This window comes from Pterocles gutturalis, unplaced genomic scaffold (genome assembly GCF_000699245.1).
Source record: "Pterocles gutturalis isolate BGI_N339 unplaced genomic scaffold, ASM69924v1 scaffold21691, whole genome shotgun sequence".
NCBI classification, from domain to species: domain Eukaryota; kingdom Metazoa; phylum Chordata; class Aves; order Pterocliformes; family Pteroclidae; genus Pterocles; species Pterocles gutturalis.
Genome location: NW_010100962.1, coordinates 31,940 through 54,699, shown reverse-complemented (window position 1 = coordinate 54,699; position 22,760 = coordinate 31,940). Strand labels below are relative to the sequence as shown.

The 22,760-nt window shown below is 44.9% G+C and overlaps 1 protein-coding gene across 1 annotated transcript in view; it reads right to left on the bottom strand.

The window, feature by feature from the left end:
* FNIP1 (folliculin interacting protein 1) overlaps positions 1-22,760 on the bottom strand; it is a 42,330-nt gene that overhangs the window by 9,130 nt on the left and 10,440 nt on the right. The window contains exons 3-11 of the mRNA XM_010081740.1: positions 17,155-17,298; positions 12,970-13,070; positions 12,669-12,743; positions 12,056-12,147; positions 9,446-9,529; positions 8,398-8,469; positions 7,533-7,668; positions 6,778-6,979; positions 5,889-5,974 (exon numbers count right to left, since the gene is read on the bottom strand). Coding sequence (XP_010080042.1) covers positions 5,889-5,974; positions 6,778-6,979; positions 7,533-7,668; positions 8,398-8,469; positions 9,446-9,529; positions 12,056-12,147; positions 12,669-12,743; positions 12,970-13,070; positions 17,155-17,298 — 992 coding nt within the window. The remainder of the gene's footprint in view (positions 1-5,888; positions 5,975-6,777; positions 6,980-7,532; positions 7,669-8,397; positions 8,470-9,445; positions 9,530-12,055; positions 12,148-12,668; positions 12,744-12,969; positions 13,071-17,154; positions 17,299-22,760) is intronic.

The window sequence follows — 22,760 nt, the reverse complement described above, 5'->3', positions numbered from 1 at the left end:
GCATGTTTATGTATCTGACTTATAAAAATACCTACACTTCCTCCTTGCTTTAAAATCTGGTGCATCTCCAGGGCAAACCTACTGAAGTGTGGATGTGTAGAGCAGGGAACCATGTTACTTCTTTAGCTCTAAATATAGCGTATGAGAGCCAAAGCTACCCCACGGTTTGCAGGATTACGCACCCACATCCTTTGTGACTTCGCAGAGGACAGTAAATGCACAATTAAAACTTTGGCTCTGCAGTAAAACACCAGACTAAAACCCCTCAGATTACTGTTAAACTCCTCTAAAATCTAAACCAAATTATAGTTTAAGTACAACGCCTGTGTTATGACACTCTGGGAACCTGTATTTTCACCCCAGTAAAACTGTAGCCTGAAAAAAACTAAAATAGCGAATGAAATTACTGATCAATTCCAGTTTCTCTAATGCACTCCTTTTTCTAGAGGAGATACTTTTGTTTTACAAGACAAAGATTTACATTATCCCATTATCCCCATTACCATCCCTGATTTATAAAGATCTTCTCTGCGTATCTTGGTCTAAAAATTTATAGAGGTGTCCAGAAGCGATGGCTGTGCACATCAGGCACGGGAGCAGCAGCTGCCAAGTCCTCCTTGGGTTAAAGTGAAACTCCCTGGGAAGCGAGAGCAAAACAGCAGCGCACAGCAGCGCCAGTATGAGGGGCACTCGGGGGAGGAAAGAATTATTCCCTGGCTATTTGGCAGAGAAGAAAGCAGCTGTACAAGACCCCCAGAGCACCTCCCCAAAGGGCAGCAAAGGTGACCTGCACGATGCTGAAGCCACCAGGACTGCTCAAGAAGAAAGGGGGTGAGGGAAGCAGTGGTATTTTCTGTGTTATTTTTTTTCCTACCAGTCTTCATTAAATACAAAATCCATCCTGTGTGTTCACAATAGTCAAAACCCACTCCACCCTCCTCAAAGGTTGGATTTTCAGACACTCCTCTGCCACAAGCACGATGGGAAAGACAGAAAACAGTCAACGGGCTGGAGAGGGGGAAAACCAAGTTACCTTTGTGCTCCCCAGACCCGTGGCACCCAGAGGGCTTGCTGGCTGCTGGGTCCATTCAGAGCAGCCTCGGAGCTGCTCCACGTTCCCCTGTGCTGCTGGTCCTCTCTTGGGAGGAAAGCACAGCCTGGTTACGGACCTGGGCACAACCCTGCTGGGTAAGATGGGAGTGGGGCACGCAGCCGGGGGACACCGGCACTGCTGCACGCGGGGGGGACCGGAGGCTCTCCAGCAGCCCAGTGCTCTTGGGGCACCGAGGTTTCACGCCTCCGCAGTAGGAGCTGGGACTAGAGGTGGGATTATTAAAGGAAAGCTTTCTGTTCACAGCCCATTGACTGGAGTGGATGGTAAAGGGTCCCAAAGAAAGGAAGAAACCCCAAGTCCAGGACTTCAAAGCTTGATGAGTTTCAAAGCTTAAAACAAGTATCAAAGCTTACACCCTCCCGACACAGCTGACCTTAGAAGCTGAAGATAAACTGCAAAACTTAACATAAAATATTTCTCCTTCGTATGCAAACTAACCAAAGCCAAGCCTCTTGCAGCTTGGCTGTTTTGAAAAAAGAAACTACTTCTATACTGAAACCAGCATATTAAAAATATTTGTTTTCGTCGAAAAGATAGACCGAGTCTTGTGATTCGTTATTTACTATTCTGGTAACCCTGGCTGCATCTGCAACTGATAGTGTTTCCTCCGAGAGCGATCAGATTGCCCTGGCCGGCGGCCAGCAGGCATGTGACTGCGGCGCAGGGAACCCTCCATGCCAGCGCAGGCAGCAATGGCACACAAACCAAGGGCAAGGATTAACTGCTTTCCAGCTCTGCAAACACGGAGGGGAACGCTCTCCCTTCCATTTGTTAAAGAATAAAAACAAAAATGAAAAAAAAAAGCAAAACAAAAAAAACAAACTATCCCCCCCCCAACAACAATAACAAAAAAATCCAAAACACTGCAGGGAATTTAACCGGATTTAAAAAAGAACAACCATTAAAAATCAAATTGACCCCTCCTCTCGGCTATCTGCAGCCAGCAGCCCCCTCCCCTCCGCTCGCTGCCCCCCACACACACCAGCATCCCACACCCGTGTGCAGGGGAAAGCTCAGTTCATGAGACTCTGTTCTTTTGAGGGCTCCAGTACATTTTAAATTGTTTACATTTATATTTCTGGAGCTTACGGGCACCTCGGCACCAGGAAGGGGTGCAGCAGGGGCTGGGGGAGCTCCTCACAAACACCTTCGCATCTAACAGCAGCCTGAAACCAAACAAAGCCCAGCTCAGCCACAGGAAAATGAAAACCTGAGCAAAACCCCTCCTGCAAACCCCCTGGGGTCTGTCTGCTCTGCGGGCACAGATGGCACCCAGACGAGCGGTCCTGCTGCTTGCAGACGCGGGGCTGCGGTCAGGGGCTGTGCTGCTCCCCCCTCGCCCCAACACACCCGCAAACCTCCCCAGCCTTTGTCCTGGATTTTAGTACCAGTCCGAGGCGTCCTCCCCTGGTGCTGTACAAACCAAACAAGGCAGATGGCTCCTCCTGGATGAGAGCATCCCTCTGCAGCCCCCTTCCTCCCCAGGGGAAACCCTTCGGACCCCCAGCACCATGCTGGGAGCTGCTCTGCCATTTAGGATTTGCAGTACAATGGCAAATCCTAGCATTTCTTTACGGATTGTTCCAAAAACATCGGTGGTTTATAAAGCTTAATTCACATGCATTTCCTCCCTATCCTCATTCCTTCCTTCCAAAGACAATTTTTCCTTAAAAAAGAGAAAGAACCCAAAGGCAGTAATTGCTGCAATGAGCGCAGGAGCGGGGCTCCCCCCCGCAGGGACCCCATGCGACTCCGGTGCCCGTGCTGGCACAGGGGCCGGCTGAGCAAAATGCACTGCTCAGTTCACTGCAGCATAAGCTGCTTAAAAATTACTGGCATAAAATCGGATCAAATTTGGCCGCCAGAAAGCAGAGAGAGGTGTTTCCCTAGGCTTTGCTGTTCAGTGTTTCCTTGCCAGTCTGCGTATTCGCCACCCAGGTATTAGTCAGACGCATAATCTGTATTATCAATGTGCGGCACTGGCCCCAGGGACCGGGGGAGCCGAAATGTTTATGCAAGTACAGAAGCTTATTTCGTAAGTCATGTGTCTGCACAGCTGACATCTGAAGAGAGTTTTAAGCCTCTAAGACAAGTGTTAATAACTAAATCCATCAGTGCTTTAGCAACTCAAAAATTGCTGTAAAGTGAATAATGAAGCAATGGCAGACGTGGAGCTGGGCACCAAACTGATGGCAAATTGATCAATAGCATCAGCTTGCAGAAGCAGCCTGGGTCTTTCAGAGAAGGCAGCTTTGTTTTTCCCAGGATGGCAAGAGCAAAGGAAGGGGTCTGCTTTGCTGCCTTCTCTTCTCCCCCCAGCCCCCCCCATACAGGCAGGTAAATGCCTATAAATGCTTGGCTGACCCTGCAGCCAGCTCCTTTGCAATAACCCTGCCTGCAGGCTGACCTACAGCCACAGCACCTTCCCTGCAGAGGGGGACTTCTGGGTGGCAGGGGGCTGCGGTAATGACAGTCCCCCTCCCTCCTCCCTGCTCTGATCAGCACAGCAGCATGCAGCCAGCCCCCCAAGCCCCAGGATCGGAGGGTATTCGTATCAGAGGAGTGCACATCAGCGATGCTTGAGAACCTCTGAAAGTCTGGGGTTTAAAAATAATAATAATAATTAAAAAAAAGAGACTGCAATGAGTTAAACCAGCCCAAGATTACGTTTTAGAAACACCAACCCACTGGAGTCAGCACCCTCCTTCCCTCTAGCAGAATTTGCTAAGAGGGCAGGAATCAACACAAGTCTCAGGTTCACAAAAGGACTCCGGGCTCCTGACTTCCCCATGACTTCAGTGGGAAAGCAGACGCCTAAAGAGATAATAGTGGCCTAAATGGGTTTGCTGAACCTCTGCCAAAGCATCTTTGCATCCAGCCTTCAGTATTAAAATACGCTTTTTTTTTTTTTCTTACTAAACACATATTGCATTACTTTGAAAAGCAAGTGGCTCCTGCATGTTACAGAAAGGCTCTTCTCGATGCCAGCACCCATTGCCACCCTGAGACACCACGGAGGCAGGAGGACCTTGCCCGGCTGGGGGCACAGCTGCTGCACGCCTCCAAATGCACTCAAAAAAAAAAAAAAAACCAAACCCACAGAATTGCCAAAGTCTGCTGCCTCAGGAAATTCATTTATATGAAATTAAACTGGATTTAATTTACCTCCTTACACTATTAAAGAGTAATATTTATATCACCATGGAAACCTCTGCATAAAACTGGTAGTTAGACACATGCTTCCAGTGCTGGTTACGCAATGGCCGTGTCATGTGAATGATCCTGTCCTGCAGAGCTCAGGAGCAGAGTACCAATCCTCCCATGGCCGCTGGGACGGTATTTTCCTCCTCAGCCTCCCAAGAGCAGCCTTCCTCATCCCATCCCAGCTCAGCACCGCTGAGCTTCCCTCCCAGGAGGAAAAAAAAGCTGGCAAAGGGGATGTGGCCCGTGTTTTCAGGGTTATTTTTCCCACGTTTGACGCAGGATACGTGCCCCTCCCCACCACTCTGGAACTGTTTAACTTGGAAGGACAAAGGAGAACAGGCAAAGTCCGCTGATGTATCTTGAGGGGGGATGTTTGGGGGAAAATGTCGGGAAAACAGCTGGGGAGATGGTGTTATCAGGGGGTGGGAATGCAGAGAAACGGCCCTGGGTGAGAACGGGGAGGAGAGGCAGAGCTGGGGTAGCGGAGGAACCACCACGGCTGCTCAGAGCTGCTGAACTCGTCTTGGCTCCCAGCAGTCACGAGCTCCCTCTGCTCCCTCTCTTGGCACTGTTTATCCATCCACCTCTCACCGCAGGCCCACGTGCTCTCTCTTCCCTGCCTCCTGTCCCTACCAAACGTATCCTCTGCTCTGCCTCACAACTGCCTGGAGGTAAGGTTCTCAAAAATAATACAAATTTTAAAATATACTGTGCCTTCAGCCTGCAACGCCACCTAATCCATGGCATTCAGGTAGTAAGTGGAACTGTAAAACAATGAGTGAGCCCTCACGATCCCTCACTGTTTGGTAAAATCCATCCTGATGTCAGGATTTTCTTTTTACAATATCAGAGCACTGTTTTCTATAATGTCTCTAAGAAGTAGCTCCACAGTGGTTGTAAAAGGAAGCACCCTGCCACTCCCATCTGAGAGGAGATGAATCACTTGAAACACACGGATTTCATCTTAATTCCCTCCCCATGACTTAAACTATGGAAAGGAAACAGAGTTAAACGCCAGGGATGTGCTTATCTGCGTTACTTTGGGTATTAACTGTTGAATAGAGCTGCTCTGCCGGTACTGATAGCAAGAAATTACAGTGCTGCATTGTACTTGGTGAAAAAGAGTCCTCCTCCTTAGAGCTGGTTATCTCAAACACCTTTAGAGCAGAATTTCAGGCAGGGTAAAGGTCTTCCTTTGCTCACGTATCAGGAAAATATACACTAGAGGAGAATTTCCCTAAAATGGCTTTGCAGTTCTTTTCCCCCTCTCAATGGGCCATAATAGATAATTTAAGAGGTTGCTGGGAGCTCATTACTACCTAAAGCACAGAAAAATTTGATCATCTATGTCCGGTTTGCATCAAGCCCTGATGGATATACACACTTGGCAAAATCTAAAAACACAAATAGATAACAGCATCTTGCTGTCGCCAATACCTTTATTGTACTCGCTTCTTCAAAAGACTTTACAGATTGTAAGTTCGTTATCCTGCACTAAGAAGATCCTTCTAAAACAGACCTGAGTTCTTTTGAAGAAACAGACACAAAAGACAGGAGACAAACTGCTCACCTGAATTCATTAAGGGCATCAACAATTCTGTTATATGCCAAACTCCGCTGACTGGCATCAGCTGATCTGCGACTCATTTTCATAGCCTTGAAAACAATCATTAAACAGATAAGCAACACATAGCTACAGAAACACAGAAAACGGAAAACACAGTCATGTGTTTGCCTTTATCTTTCATGCAACTGGTCATGCAAATAATTTTTTTTTTTTAAGTGAGATGGTATGAGTGCCAACTTTGATATTTGAGGAAAGATAGGTGAGGGACACGCATTCGCAGCCTCTCCTTCTTCTGTGCTTTTCATCATTCAAGGCATAAAAGGGGTCAAAGTTTTCATTGCAGTGGCAAAGTAACCACTAAGTATCTCCTAGGAGAGAAATTTGAAGCAAATCTAACTGCACATTTGAAATGTCAATCTTTGAAAACTTCCTACACATCAGAATCAGGGGGTAAAATGAAGGGAAATAAAAAAAACTCTGTATTTATTTACAGTCTGGAGCAGACTGGAGATAGGTTCTTACCCTGCGATCCACTAGACTCAGATACAGTGAAGCAGGGAGGCAGGAGGTGGCCCTAAAAGCACCTTTCCCCCTTGGCTGAGCCAGGGCTTGCTGGGATCTCGCACAGCCCAGGGACTGTTGCAGCTTTCAGCAATCCCTGCAGCAGAATGCAGCATGCCCTGTCCTCCCCCTGCACTGTGCTTTTACTAACAGTAAGGAACAGCATCAAAGACGTTGTGGAGCAAAGCTCTTTGGTGCAATTCCAATACCCAACGGCAAGTTGATCCCACTTTTGTAAACTAGTAACAAGAGTTCAGAATTAAATCTGACCGGGCTGGTGGGAACATACAGCAGCAGTACAAGTGCAAGGATCAAGAGAGACTGTGTTTACCTGTTCTATTGCACTCTTCAGTTTGTTCATGTGACTCTCAAAAAGAGGAAAGTGGGAGAAGAAAAACTCATTAAATTTGTTGTTCTCATCTTCATCTCTTGAGAGTGAAAAAATAACTCCAATTGCTATCTTTTTCTTCCTAACGATTCCTGGGCTAGGACCAGAGCTGTCATCTGACAAGTTAAAGCTTTCGTCCATGGACCTTGAAGCACAGAGAAAATAGAAAGTTAATGCGATCCACTGCTTAAAGTTGTACCTTGCTTTCCTGTCTCACTCAATTCTTGAACATTTAACTTCAACAAACACCTCTTGTTTGCATGCGTTGTCAAATCACCACCTTTGATAACATCCGCTTTGCAATTTTTTACAAGCGACCATTAATTGATCCTGCAATCGCAAAAGCTGAAACCAAATTCAAAGTGTTTGTGGGATAAGAATACCGTATTCTAGTTCTCTCCTACCCCTGCCAAGAATTTTTGTTTTGAGTAGGATTTTAGGGCTTCTTATCCTCAGAAGTACAGCCTACAGGTTTACATTTTGCTGCAGGCTTTCTAGTTAGTGCAAAACAATGAATGCCATGGAGAAAACAGATACTAAAAAAGATCAGGCGTTGAAGTGCAGCCTGACTTACACCTCTGTAAATTCCCCCCCAGAAAGCAACAGCCAGAGCAGATGTACATATGCAAGAGCAGAATTCAAGCTGACAACGGTGGGAATTTTATGGACAGCACCCAGCATCTTCATTCCCAGCTCACCATCGAGGGAAGACCCCATTCTCCAAGCTGGTAGTCTGGCTGCGACGCCAACGCCGCTGGTAACTGCTAGCACAGCTTTTGTTAAACGAAGAGCCCGGAGATGGAAACGGAGTGATGAGCAGACTGCTAAGAGATGCTGCAATAATAAGAGAGATAAATAAAAATCTCTCTAAGAAGAAAGAGCACATGGAAAGCAATACCAGCAACTAAACAAAGCCCCTCAAGATAAACTGGTGTTGCTTCTCAAGTGCCTTCTCTTCTGCTTATCTCTGTTTCTTATCTAAAAATAACCGGTTTATAGGAACATTAACAAGACATACAAGCACTACAAGGGTGGGACAGTCCTGCAGCTTTACATAATAGGCAACACACAGGCTGCACCTTGCTCATCAACCCCGAGTACTGGGAAAGAAATTCTTTGTGGAAAGAAGTAACATTCATCACATCCTTTACCAGCCTTTCCAATCCTGACCCTAAGCGCCCAATATCCTGAATTTGGGGGGAGGAGAGGTGTTGTGGAGGCGAATTTATGTTTTAACATTACCATCCTCCTCCGTTTCAAAAGGAGATGACAACAAATATCATTAAGAAATGCTGCAAACTCATTTCAATATTTAATTTGTCTTGCTTTGGGCTTTAATAAATGGCACTGCTGGTCAGATTGGCTCTGTGAGGTTCCTCATGGAACACCCTCGACGCCTACAACACTTGTACGTACACATGTCGGTATGCATTAATGCTACATATAACAAAACAACCACATTTCAGCACAGGAAAAACATTTGATGTTGTCTAGACACCTCTGCGACAAATATTACTGAATATTTTTGGAGTCACCAGGGTTAACACATGGAATTGCCATTACCAGATCTGGCTATACCACTGTCTCTGTCCTCACTCTGCTCCCTCCCAGGCATATCCATAGGGTTGCTGTGAACTGTAAAACAAGGAATACCAATTAGCAGGGGAATATACAGTTCCTTTCTTGTTTGCAGATCTCCATGTAATTAATGAAACAAAAACATGCTCATTAATTCAGATCAACAGCACTGCACAAGGCCATCACCAAGAAAGGCTGCTTAGCTGAACAAGCCAGAACACTTCCATGAGAAGCTTCTGTGTATTTTCTGAAGTCCATACGCCTATCTCAGTCCAAACTAAAACTAGTACACTTTGTTTCTTTACACAGATATTTTTCAATGAAATTTTAATGTACCAAAAGGATGTTTGTCACATAAGTAGAACTCAGTGTATGGACAAAAAACCCCCCAAGACACAATATAAACATGGCTTCATTCATATACCAGCTTTCTTAGGTATTTTATATATAATTTGAAAATGATTTTACAATGCTGTCTTGAAGAAAATAGATACTTTTAAATTACGAGCAGTGCACTGGTTGTTCAACTAAGCCGTAAGCTGTCCAGATTCACAAGATCAAAAGTGTCTCAGGCTCAACAGTCTTTACATGTGATCTATTTTACAAATACGTGTGTGAAATAAAAGCTACTCAGCCATGGAAATAAGACCCAGCCACTAACAGCAAGAAATGTCCATTTTAAATGAACTTAGGTTAGCTTTAGTTTTCACAGTTTGCTTGAAGCAAGTCCAGATCAAAATAGCTTGACACCATTGTGAAATATTATTTCCAGAAATATGAAATCGACCATTAAATATCTGCTTCCAAAACAAAACAACACAACCAATGAACCCCAGAGAGGACTATTAAAATGCCTGCTGTCCTCTGGGGATTTAAAGCACATATCCAAAAAGGTAAGAGAGCAGACATCACTGTCTATTTTGGATTTTAAAAAAATACGAAATCTTATTTCCAGGGCTAATCTACAAAACCACACCATGTTGTCACACCAGCTAGACTAGCCACACAGCACAGCACACACCACACTGCAAACCTGCAAAGAAAGAGGCGCTCCGGATCAGGCGGAGCGGACCTTGCTCTGAGAATGCCCGCCTAGGGCTGCAAAGCTGTGAAAGACCTACACGGCAAAACGTAAAATACACATGAAAGAATGAGGTTAGTAAAGCAGAACAGTCTGCAGGGAGGGGGCCAGGGCAGGGAGAAGATATAAGCCAACGTAAATGCAGACTAACGTGTGCAGGAGAACAGCTCTTGCGCTTAACAAGAACGTTGATTCAAGGATACAGCTTACAGCTGAACTATACGGTATTTACAGAATTCAAATAATAGACCCAGCTTTATACTGTTTCCCATACAAGGAGGGGTTTTCTCTCCAAGGGCTTTTTTTTTATTTTTTTCAGTTGAAAAATGATTAATTTATGCAGGCTCAGAGCCTAACTTGATCACAAACAGGAGATTCATGGTGGAGTACAATGTTTGTTTTAACATCCACAGTGGTGGCATGGCTGGGGAACAGTCACTGAAGATGACGGGGAGGAAGGGGGAGAAGGCAGGCAGAAATTCATCTTAGTAGAACCAACAGAAAATTATAGGCTGAAGTAGTTGTTCTAAAGACAGTCAGTACATCAGTTGAGTGAAATGGTCATACAGAAAATAAACGTTAGCAGTCTTAGTAGTCCGTTTTAGAAGTAATACTGGATTGTAGGTATTTTTTGTGTATTTACTGTACACAGGAAAAATGAATGGGTCTTTTTAATGAGTTAATTGCTGGTCCCTCTCCTAAATTTGAAGCTACTACTCACTCAAAGCTTCCCGATTGTGCAAAACATGAAGGCTGCACCTCAACAAAGCTCCCTTCCATTCTCTTGGGTCTTTACCCATTAGAGGAAAGGACATGAGCAGTGCTGATTATTTTTTTTTTTTTTAAACCAGCATAACTAAAAAAAGCAGCTTGTAAATAGTTCCCAACCAAAACACATAGACCCTTCTCCTATCACAGGCTGGAGAGCCCGTGAGTCAGGAGCAGGCTTTGCCATTGAACACAGCTGTTGGAAACGCTGCCGTTACACATTAACTTCTGTACCTGCTTTACCCGTGGTTCCCTCTGCGCTGGGAACTGGAAACAAACACTGTGGAACCGACTGAAAACACGTGCGGCTCAGCTACAAAGAAAGCCTCAGCATCCTCTCCTAGCAGGCAAGCTCGTCACTCCTTGTTGCACGCCCTTGCACCCAGGTGCCCACACCTCCTGGGCAGCTCCCGGGGCAGCTGGAATCCTTCTGCTGGGTGGAAAGGAGTCACCCTCGCTCCAGAGCCGGACACCGATGAACGTGTGGCACTGGCTACACCTAAATCCTACTGAGTCCACGCCTAAGAGTTGCCTTAGCTGAACTTGAACCTGCAGTTTAGATCACGCTGGTGATACAGCAAACTTTGCCAAGTGCAAACCACAACAAAACCCTGACAGTACATGAAGTGAGTTCCTCTCTCTTACATCACTCACACACTGTGAAAAAATCACAGCTGAAGTCTGAAAGGAATACTGAATATTAAGAAAAATGCATCTTTTTAACTTTTCTTACAGTAAATTCTGGAAATCATTTAATAGACAATAGGTTCTAACAGCTTTACTTGGCTTTACTTAAAAATGGACTATTGGGAATGATTTTAACGAGGTACACAGCTTTGGAGCCTGAAAAGCATTTCAAGCCCACGCTTAGGTGTAGTCTTATCAAAGTCAGTGTGAAGGAGAGCAGTAAACACACGCAGCAAGAATTAGGACCATGTCAAAGCCAGAAACCCAGTTAGAGTAACAAAGTCATCAAATTCACTCCTTAATTCTGACCCTAGAAAAGTGTATTTTACACACAGCAATCTGCTGGAAAGCAAATGTAAAATGAAACCCCTTATGCACCTACTACAATAGATAGGTGTAACTTGGAAAGCCAACAATCTAAACCAAGGGAAAGGGAGGGCATGCCGAAGAGCTCATCAAGCTGCTGCTACGCTGGACAACCAGCCCTGAAGTACACTATCTTTACTATCAGCTCGACTGTTCCCATGGGAAAAAGCCAAGACCTTCCCCTCTTTCTGTAATCTCATGTCTACAGAGCCTTCAGCCACAGTACTTCCACCAAGGCTGAGAATCAAAGATACCAGATGGTTTTTCAAGACTGCTTAGCTTCCATGGCCAGATAGAGAAAGAGGAGAGAACAAAAAGATATCCTAATCTGATCAAAAACTGCAGCACAGCTGCGCAAGGTTATAGTACGAAACGCGGCCAAACGTGCTCAGGCGGGGGAACAGAGGCAGGCAGAATCAGTCCTGCCTGATCTGAGATACCCTGCTTAGGAAGTTCCACAGACTGTTATTTTCCAACATTTTCTGTATTTGAACTTAAGTATATCTAAATATTTCTATTATGTATTTTATATACACATGTACAGTTGAACATATTGAACCACTGCTAATTCTTGGAACGGTCTGATTTATTCTCCTCCAAATCCACCAACATTCATTTTCCGCTATGTTTTAGCTTTCCTTTTTTTTTTTTTTATTTTATTCTATTTAGAAGACTTCCATATTCTAGGATCTATGATTACTCAGTTAAAGATACCAGGAAATAAAATCTGTTTGTAATTACCTATATTCCCAAGAAGTCCGTTCATAATGGTACTGTGGTCAGGCTTCAATGTATTGCTGTCTTGATTAATGAACTCAAGACTGTCCTGCAACCTAAAACAAACATAAAACACACAACAAAAGCAGTGATTTGCACTTCAGTAGAATACAGTGTTACTTCATTACAGCCCAAATGGAACTCAGAAGATAAGAACACAGGCTTCCCCTAGAAAAAGCTTCCATAGGTAAGTCAATTAATACACAGAAAACTAAACACTGAACTCTCCAAAGCCAGATGTTTCTGTAACACCTTTTTCTTCATCTTGGACTGAATTCCCCACCTCCAGTGTTCTGTCCTCATCCCTCCTCCTTTGGCGGTTGCAGGTACTTCATACCTTACAGTATCAAGCTTCACCACGTCAGCGTGAAAGGAATGGTTCATTCATTCGCTTAAAGCACACTGAGGTGGAGACAACCGCAAGGGACAGGTGAGGACACTAGTGACAGGATGTAACAGATCAGGGAACAAGAAGTCATTTTGCTAGAAAAATAATCTAGAGGGTCCAAAAAACCGTCTTCTGTGTTCTTACATTCACCTGCTTCTGAGCAATGGCTATCATTTGTAACGGACTCACGTATTCAGACTTCCGTAGATGCTGCTTCCAGTGCGAGCGGTGAAAACCTTGCTGAGCATGAGCTGAGGAGGTGAGCTAGATGACAAAAAGGACAATGTCAGTCAGAAACACAGTGCCAAGACAGGCGTTCCTTTCCATTTCACAACCCACCGGATTTTACAGACCTAAACACGACATAACAGCCTTTTGTGTCGAACCCAGAAATTCCTTTTACTCTGCACTTGCGGCATTCGATTCATCACATATTAGCACCAAGGAGTAAGTGTTCCGAAAAGACCAGCAGTAAAAAAATTAATCTTACCGAATCTGGTGAATTTTCAGTGTGGAGCCCTTGTAGCTCATGGCCACAGAGCCAAACATCATCTCTCCAAGCATGTTAGCATCCGAGGAACACCGAGAACCCTGCAAAAACAAAACAAAACCAAACTCAACCTCCACCATTTGTTTTAAAGCATTTTAGAAGCTCCAACACTGTTGAAGAACAGTCAATAAAGCTAATGCTGGCAGAGAAAGCGATCTTCACACGGGCTGTGGTGTGAGCTGAACCACCAAAGTCATCCAGTAAACCTAATGCATCTACAGGCATCAGGGGGAAGCAGATTCAAACCACAATGAGTCAGGGGAGTAAGAAGTTTTAAGAGTGTGATAACACACTTTCTGAATGAGAACCATTACGCTTAGACCTTGTGTCTGCTTGACAAGAAGAATCCCAAGTTCACTGGAGATCTCAGATTGTACACTGCAGCCCAGCTGGACCAGTGCTTTCTTGACACAGACTGATTCATAACACCTGCTGATGCCTCTTCCCCTGCCGCTCCTGTGACGGTACCAGGAAGGAGCTGTAGCATCGTGATGCCAGGCTTACGCTGAGCGTTTCCTGCTGCCTGGTCGGTGAGAGCTTGCTGTCAGGCATACTGGCTAACTACAAAGCAGAAACGTCACTATGCTGCATCACAGGCTAGACCAAACACTGCAAACAAAACCTAAAATTAAATGTTACTCAGGGCAATCAAGGGGAGATGACTGCTCAGCTGACAGTCATCTTATTTGTGTGCTTTCAATGGCTGAGGTTACTGTCCCTTTATCCAGGGCTGCTGCTTCTCTAGGGAAGCAGCTGGCTCTCCATTTGTGTCTGGCCCTGAATAATTTAAAATTAATGCATGATAATTAATAACACTTCCTTGGAGTAATCCTTCCAAAAGGTCCCTAAAACCAGTCACAGGAATAACCTTGTGTTTGGGAAATGCCAAATGCCATTTCTCCATATCCCTCATCCAAGCTCTGAACAACCAGGATCCTCACCCGGATCCTTGGCATATATCTCCACGTTTTGCCCAGTGTCAGTGAGCTCAGAGCAAGGGCAGGGTGGCCACACCACGGATTCCTACCAGGAGTAAGGAGTGGTATGAACATGATCGCTTGATGCTGGTGCTCACGCCACAAGGGCAGGAATGAGGGAACGCTCATCAGCCAAAAGGCAACACACTTATAACACTTTTCAGTTTTTAGCTCTTCTCAAGCACTCTCAATTAAGATGATGGTACTTTAACAGACACACTATTAACCTCTGAAATCTGCTATCTGTGCAGGAAAGAGAGGGGATGACTAACCGTAGCACAAAAACAAGGATACAGTTGCAGGGTCTGTTACGTGTCCATATAACAGGGCAACATGGGATCCTTTGCTGGGTCTTGGAGAAAATTCCATCGTTACCTCCCAAGATATCACACCACCTAGGTGTACTGTAGGCAGTACTGGAAAAACTGGACTTTAAAATCATTCGGTATGACCCAGCAGCTCCGAGGAAATGTAAGCATAGATGTTAATAGCTCTAGGAAATGATAGGTCTGCCAGCATCCCGAAATCCTGAAGTAAGAACACTGCAAATTACTACAGCCAAATGTTATGATTGTTATTTTTAAGTCTGTTGCAGATCTCCAGTTGAAGGGCTTATTCTAAATAGATGTCAAGCCCTTGATGGTTGGTTTTGGTTTCAACTTTCTGCTGCTGTAAAAATCTAATTCTAAAGCTGAGGAGAAATGCTTTAAGGTAAATTATTGATTTTCCTTGCCAAGCAATCAAATTTTAAAAAGCTAGTGAAAATCAGCTGCTTTCAAATTTAATTATAGGGGTTTTCCTTTCCTCTGAAGGATAGAGATAAGCAATGCTGAAGGCAAAGAGCATGATAAGATGCACCCATGGCTTGTTTCAGTCTGGCATTTCATCTACACTGAGTAACAATAATTTTACCACGCATAACAGAGGCACATACTTAAAGTCTTTAATTTTGAAACACTGCCACAGCTCAACTCTTTGGGCCTTTAATGCTGCAAAATAAAGGTCACTCAAGACCAAAGTAGAGTACAATCAACTGAGGAAAGGCGTTAAATATTAAAAACTCAAACAAAAAAATAGCCAAGGAGCGTGTGGCAAAAAGGGCACAACCTCCGGCACGGCCAGCGTGGACACAAACCAATCCCTAGGTTGTATTTACCAGCTCACATAAAAACTGATCATAAAATACCCACAAGTGTTTGTGATTATGCACACTAGCTTATTGGGGGCAGGAACATTTGCATGATTTGGAAATTAAATTTCTGAATATAATGCGCACAGCACTTAATACTCCCCTGACTGTACATATTGTCCTACCAATAACTGAGAACACGTGTAAAGTAAAAATGCAGTACAGAAATAAATGTCAAATGCTGTGGTCAACAGATCAGAAAGACTTTCAGTCCTGACTCCACTGACGAGCAGGTGCAGCGGTAACACTAGGCTCGTAGTGTGCAATTAATTGTGGGCAAGCTTAGAACCGTATCCAGCTTCATCTTTATGGATTCTAACCCCATTGTGAGGGATCTGGATAGGACATACACACAAAGACAGAAGCCTGGAACAAAGCCCTGTGTCCCACCTTGCAATCGAAGCTGCTCATAGATAGTCAAAGTGTAGTTAAACAAGGAAACATAAAGAACCGTTTCGAAAGTCCTGTACCATTGTATTATTTGGACTTCCATCTTAGATCTTAAAAAAAAAAAAAAAAAAACCAAAGACAGAATACACAAAACCAAACAAAAGAACTCACAAATACTACAAGCACGTGAAGTGACTTCTGAGGTTCCCAGACACAGGAGTCAGAAGCTAGGAAATGCCAGGCTGACGGATGTCTGGACAAACTTACTGTGGCCCTTCTGCACACACAACACAAAATTTTATTGTGCAGTAAAGAACTCTTGTATTTATGGCTCTGTCCTCACTTGCTGGGGAAGCCTGGAAGGAGTACGGAGAGCGCAGCAGACAGCTTACAACAAATATGCTGTGGAAGAACAGCTTAAGCTGAAGGTTTCTGGCACACTTTCTGAGCCAGTCACGGAGCCACACATCCTTTCAGTTCAACTCAGAAAGATTCTGAACAAGTGATACACATGAGGAAACGAGGACTTAAAAGGGAAAACTTTCCACAGCTTTCAAACACACTGTCATGCCAACCACTAAAATGAATTTCCGTTAATAACGTTGACCATTGTTTGCACAGAGCCTGCCCAGTAGGAGAGACAATCTCGGGATAGTGGGGGGCATCATTTTTCTTGGTCGCACAATGCACGAAGGAGGTTATTTTGTGCTGGAAGGAAGCCGCTGACAGAAATGTCTCTTCCTTTCATAACCGCAGCTAAATGCCCTTCCAGGAAGGGAAGAATGGAAAACAGATCTTCAACCACCTTACTAAAGCTGTGGAAAAGAGTGTGATGAGAAAGAGAAAACAAGAATACGCAGCTCGCCAAACACAGCAAGAGCCAAGGTGACAGCGGGAAAGGCAGCATGGAAAGGTTCTTCATTTGTATCTAGGGGAGATGAAGACATCAGTAGTACTGTACTCTAGAATAGGTTGTGAAGATAGCAGCTTCCCTCAAACACACAATTACTTCATTACAAAGAGTGGAAGGGCTTAGTTCTATTTTAGGGTGGCTTAATATAAAACACTTGTGATCCATGGAAGCAGAGATGACAGAAATATATCCATGTCAGATGACTCTAGCTACTCTCCTGGCCAAAATCTCTTATGTAAAATGTAACCCAAGTGCACTGAATCCCTTGTTATAAAGCTGTTACACGGACTATCCCTACAGATAGCGTGTTTCTCTGTTATTTCCCTGGAGTTCAGCAATAAAGTGAAATAAACTACCTCACCTATACCCAGATAAGATATTTGTGCCAAGTCTGATGATACCAAGCGAGTGTTATCACCCAGGTCATAAGACAGAACAAATGCCCTGGAGAAATCACTGTGATTCAAGACACATCCCAAGAGAACCAGCTGGTTGGTTTTACACTTGTTCAAACTCAAAGCTACAGAATTAAACACTACTGAGACAGAATCAAAGTCTGATTTTGACTGAAAACTGCTCTCCATCACCAGCCCCGGATTTCAAGCACTTAAAAACATTCAGTACCTCACCTGAAAAAAAAGGGAAGAATGACTCACCTGGTATTTTGGGCATTGTTCTTTTGGATCAGAGAATGAGGAGGATGAATTGATGGAACTATCCAAGGAAGAAGAGCTGTCTCCTCCAGGCTTCAGTTGGCAACATTTCCCAAAAACTCTCACCTGAGCATCGCTGCAGAGTTTCTGAAATACAGACAACAGATGTGATGTACTAAGACCCACGGCCTGAAATCACTGTTTAGCAGCATTGTACTTGTTGAGGTAAGATATTTAACAGCTGAAAGGCTTATGCCCCAGGGAAACAGTTAACAGAATATTTACTGGTGTCTCTGGCAGCCTGGCTGTACAAAAGGAAGACGAGTTGGTTTACTTCCAATTAGCCAGGAGCCATCAGGTCACTCCAACTCCATTCTCCTAAGCAGCCATCCGTCTCTGAAGCTTTACAAATGACTTTTTTAGACCCAGGATTAGGAGGAAGGACGGTACCAAAGCGTTTAAAGGAAGGATGGCAACAATAGGCTCCAGCTGTCTTCACCTTGCACCTGTGCCCAGTGGGGCGGAGGTGACACGGCGGTGTGATGGGCACAGCCCTCCAGAGCGACGATGATCGTGACAAGGAACAGTCCATGATGTACAGGAAAACACACTGATTAGGAATAACCGAGCAAGAACAACACAGAATTCAAGAAAGATTCACGTTACAAGTGTAAGCGGAGAGAGGATACTATTTTTACAGCTCTCTCCCTAGCTGTGTGTCCCCTACTCTTTTTCAAGAGTGGCACAGAGGTGACATATTCCTCTCATCTTCAGCACGAGGGAATTGTGAGGCTGAAAAGAGACAAAGCTCAAAAACAGAGCTAGTGTTACAGAAAAGCCAGAAGAATTTCACAAAATGATGGAGAAACGGTCCAAAGAGTGATTTCTGATAGATGTTCAGGTAGAAAATCTAGTGAAAAAGGGAGTTAGGAGGGCTGGGATGGAGCTGGAAGTGACATCCAGGACGGGTGGGATCTGTGTCCACCCCACAGAGGCAGTATTATCAATCACTGGCATGGGAGATGTTTTGTTCATTTCCCCTGGGAAATCTCCTGGGAATCTCAGCATCCCAAGCACAGTCAGCATCCACACGAGCGAATGCCATTCACACCAGCGTTAGGCCACCCTCTTCACCTAAAGATCTCATTTTTCATATACTTACTATGCTTCCACACCCCCACGTAAGGTTGGCATTATTTACATTTGTAGTGGGCAGCACTAGGAGATGGATATAGCCTACACTGCTCAAAATTACATCCCAATTCTGCCCTAAGACTTTCTTAATTAACCTTTCCTATACAATCACCAAACCAGTAAGAGCAAGCTGGAAGCAAACCCTACTGGAAGCAAGGTTCAAGGGACAGATGGAGAGACAGAAGCGCTGTCATGTATCACAGCTTCATCTCTGGACTCACAGAGTCCACATCACCAGCTCCCCTTTCACTCAAAAACATAAGTATGTCTCAATCTTTAATAGTTATGAAAAAAAAAGAAAAGGCATAAAAAGTGTGAAATATCCAAGGCACAGGGTGCTAACTTCATGACTCTGCTCAATAATCAGAAACAACTGTACAAAAAGACAACTGCGCTTACTGCTGCAGAGGGATTTTGATGGGGGACAAGATGGGAATCCTACACCTCTGTCTTAGGCTCTGAAGGCTTCTTTTTTTTTTTTTTTTCCCTAAATCTCACCCACAGTTAGGGACAGGTGACTTTTATTTGTCCCTAACTGTGGATGAGATTTAGTAAAACAGCAGAAAATGTCACGGATTACGGGGCTCCACGCGCCAGCCTGCGCTGCTGCTCCCATTAGAGAGCTGCTGCCACAGAGAGCCTTAAGGAAGAATGTGCAGACAAACCAGTAATTCTGAGCAGAGGGGAAGGAAGCATTCACCAGCCGCCTAGTCCTGGGCTTTACTGACATATACAGCCTCCCAGAGCGGTATCCTCTCATTACGACATCCTGGCGAGCAGGCTGAATTAATGCAATATGTAGATGTGCTAATGGCTAGTATCTGTGGCTTGAGCACAGTACACAATGGCTGGAACATGTGGATGATCATCATATGACTGCAGCAGGAACTCGTGAACTTGAATTGCATTTTATCTCTGACACAAACAACAATGTCCTAGGCTAGGCAAGCATCATGTGATAAAACCACATAAAATCCACAGGGTTACAGAAGCTTTTGCAGGCAAACCACATTTCAGCTTGCATTTTCCATCAGATGTTGAAAGTTCCTTCTAAAAAGTTACAATTAGAACTAAGCTTCCTTGAGAATGTAAAGCCAGCAAATGCACTTTGTGGAGAAAAAAAAAAACATCTGTGCATTAAAAATAATAGGCTAAGTTTGCAAACTACTTGCTTACTTTTAAATAATTTCTTCTCCTTATCACTGCATTTTTCTGCACAGCAGCTTTCCCCAGATCCATTGGGGAGTCTGGTATCTTGAAGTAACAGCTGCCTAATTTGACTAGCAAACCAGGAAACGGCCGTGTGGTCTTTGCAGTGGAGCTTAATGAACCAAGACTCCTGCAAGGAGTGTGTAAAGGAGGTCAGGATCTTTCAGATACCACTTTTCAGAACCTTGTGGACAGTACATCTCTCCTAAAATGCAGATTGCTGATGGATTTTGGTATTTGCTCTTTTACAAACTTAGCATGTGCTTAAGAAGAACCTGTTGGACAACGAGATCAAGTACCTGCAATGCCCCTCTCTGCAGCTTCTGACTCCAAATGTCAATGAAATTTTAGATGCTACAAATATTGTGCATCAAAGGAGTGGGATTACTTGCATTCCAATATAATATTCCAAAGATATTCAAGCCAGGTTTCCAAAAATAAAAAGGTAACCTAAATATTTAAGAACTATACAAGGTAAAGATTCAAAGTTGTGGATTTTCTTTCCAAATAGACAAAAGAGATCCCTAGGCAAAGTGCTGTTGCAGTCCTCCCAAATGCTTGCTTTTGCTGGGGAGCAGAACATCTGCTGGAAGGATGCCGCGGGCAGCTGCCGCTCCTGGCTGTCACGCCGCTCTCCCCGCTGTGGTCACACTCTTTGTTCTTTCTCTGCCAACTCGCTGCAGATACTGCCCAGCTCCAAAGCCTCCCTGGCAGTCACAGTTCTTATATTAGAGGTCAGCATTTGCTGAAAGTCTTGGAGACCTATCAGGTAGTACTGAAGGCAACCTAGAGTAAAATGTCTTTATAGCACGACAGAGTACAAAGCAGTTTCCTTCTACAGTTCTGCTTCTGGAATCTCTTTTCTCTGCCTCTATCAGCAAAAACCTTTAACTCTTTGCCACGGGGTCTATAAATTCCTCAGTAAGTGGAAAGAACATGCCCAGTGCTGTGCAAAGGAAAAGGAATTTCTGCTGGGCAAGTTTTGGGTTGGGGATAATAAGACAGTTAAAAGGAGCCTGGCGTGTTGAACTAAATCCAGACTGTGTGCGTGTGTGTTACGGCTGTGAGCGACGGAAGGAAAGAGAAATGTCATCGTATGCTTTACTCCTCTCTACCTCTCTGCATCAGCAGGTGCTCAAATACCACTGTGGCGGCAGCGAGAGAGAAATCTGTATTTCCAAGCAAAGGCGCCACTCTTCAAGAGCTCTGTGCCTCATTCTAGAGCCGGTTCTTCAGCAAAGATGAAAAATTATTCCAAAATAGATAAATTAACTCTCTTGCTTTATTAATATGTGTTGGTCTGAATATGTAATTAAATGTATACATCCACCTAGGACATGAGACTAGGTATGAATGGGCATTCATTCCTGTAAAAACACTGCAGGTATCTTTCTTAAAATGCAGCTGTCAAGTGCTACATTCTTCCTTTATTTCCAGAGTTGTCAAGTTCCTCCATCACTCAGAGGTCAGTGAAAGAAGTGGAGAAAACCCTGTGCTCCCCACACTCCACTAGCATTCTTGCATTTCTGTTTAGAGGGAATAAGCAGAGACAGGAAGGTGGAACGCGGTCTCTGTCTGCTCAGCCTGGCTCCCTGGAACCTGTCCGCTGAGAGCCAGGCAGAGCCCAGAGTCTCCATTTCACCCAACTCACCTAAAAGCAAAAGGCTCACTATCCAATTACTAATCCCTCCAAGCAATTTGCTGTTCAACATTTATCCAGTGCTGAAGTGTATTAGAACACGTGGCTAATCCTGGCTTGTTCAGAACAGCATGCTGTTTTTCTACTTTGGGATAAATATGACATTCGGAGTGAAAGAAATTGCCGCAGTAGGAGGTCAAATATCATATGACCTTTCAGTTAAATTATCCCAAAGATAAAGACACGAGGTTACATGGCAAAAGTGAACTTTCCGCTCCCCAAATCCAAGCCCACCGTTGCACCTCTAGATCTCAAGTTCTGCACCCCAGCACGCTCTTTCTCTTTCATTTCTTCAAAAAAACTAAAACAGACCCTGCTTCTGAAAATGCTCTTCTGCCTCTGGGTTCTGGGAAAAGCCACTGCCCTTCTCTGATTCCTCATCTTTCCCCCTTCCCAGCCAGACCCCCGAACTCTAGATCCCTGCTCAGCCCAGTGCACAGCCTGACACTAGCTTTCCTTCCTCCCTCCTCTTCCTCATGGTCCCTTGACACCCCGTTGTTCTCCCTGGGCTCCACGCCTTCCTCTAGGCTGATCTTTAGATTTAGGAAATCTTTTAGCTTTTTACATGTCTATCAGCACCTCTCTGAAGTCAAATCCCGAATGGTAACCAGTGGAAAACATAAAAAGGAAAAGAGCAGTTAAACGAGACAGCTAACCCCATCCCTGACCTCCGGCAGCCTGCTCCCAGGAAAGCCCTGACACAAGGCTCTCCTCCCCAGCTTCTTCTTTGCTTTCCTCCCCACTTCTCCCTGGTGGCACCATTTCCACAGCATCCTTATCCAGCTGCGGTCCCTCGGAGGGAAACTCCTCATACTTCAGCTGCCCTTTGCACCCTGACATTTACGGTGACATAACCCCTGTGCCGCACGGTAAAACACAACGCAGCCTCCGCGCCAGGTTAGCGTGAGCGCAGCGTCAAGGTTGGGAAGCCAAGCACGCAGGGGTCAGGAAAGGCAGCGCCAAGGCTGAGAGCTCAGCACCGGCCGGGCCACCTGCCCTCTGCACCTTAAAAAGGAAAAAGAGCTGCTTGTTGTGCTTGATTTGAAATTCAAACCAGGCCTGGTGTCGGGGCTCTTGGAGGAGTATACCTGTGTTGAGGCACGGCTCCTGCTCGGAGCCCAGCGCAGCCCAAGGGGTGGGTGTGTGCGGGACCTCGCACGGCCACGAGGCACCAGGGACGCATGAGCCCAGAGCAGGCGGGGGGTGGCAGGGGAGAAGGGGCAGACAGGCACAGAAATGAGTCTACGGCAGAAATCAGTCATGGGTCGGGACACTGTCACCTGCGGATCAAGTAATACAGTCTCGTTAGAAACGAGACACTTCTTAGTATGAGGAACAAACGCTGAGGTAACTCTCTAGAGGGGACAGTGGACGCAACCCAGCCGCCTGCCTGCAGGAGCACTTTGATACCCAAAAACACAGGGGATGGGGACCTTTGGGCACGGACCGAGGCTGTTTAGTAGAGGTGTGAGTAATGTGTACTCGTTCCACACGCCGCCCAGGCATA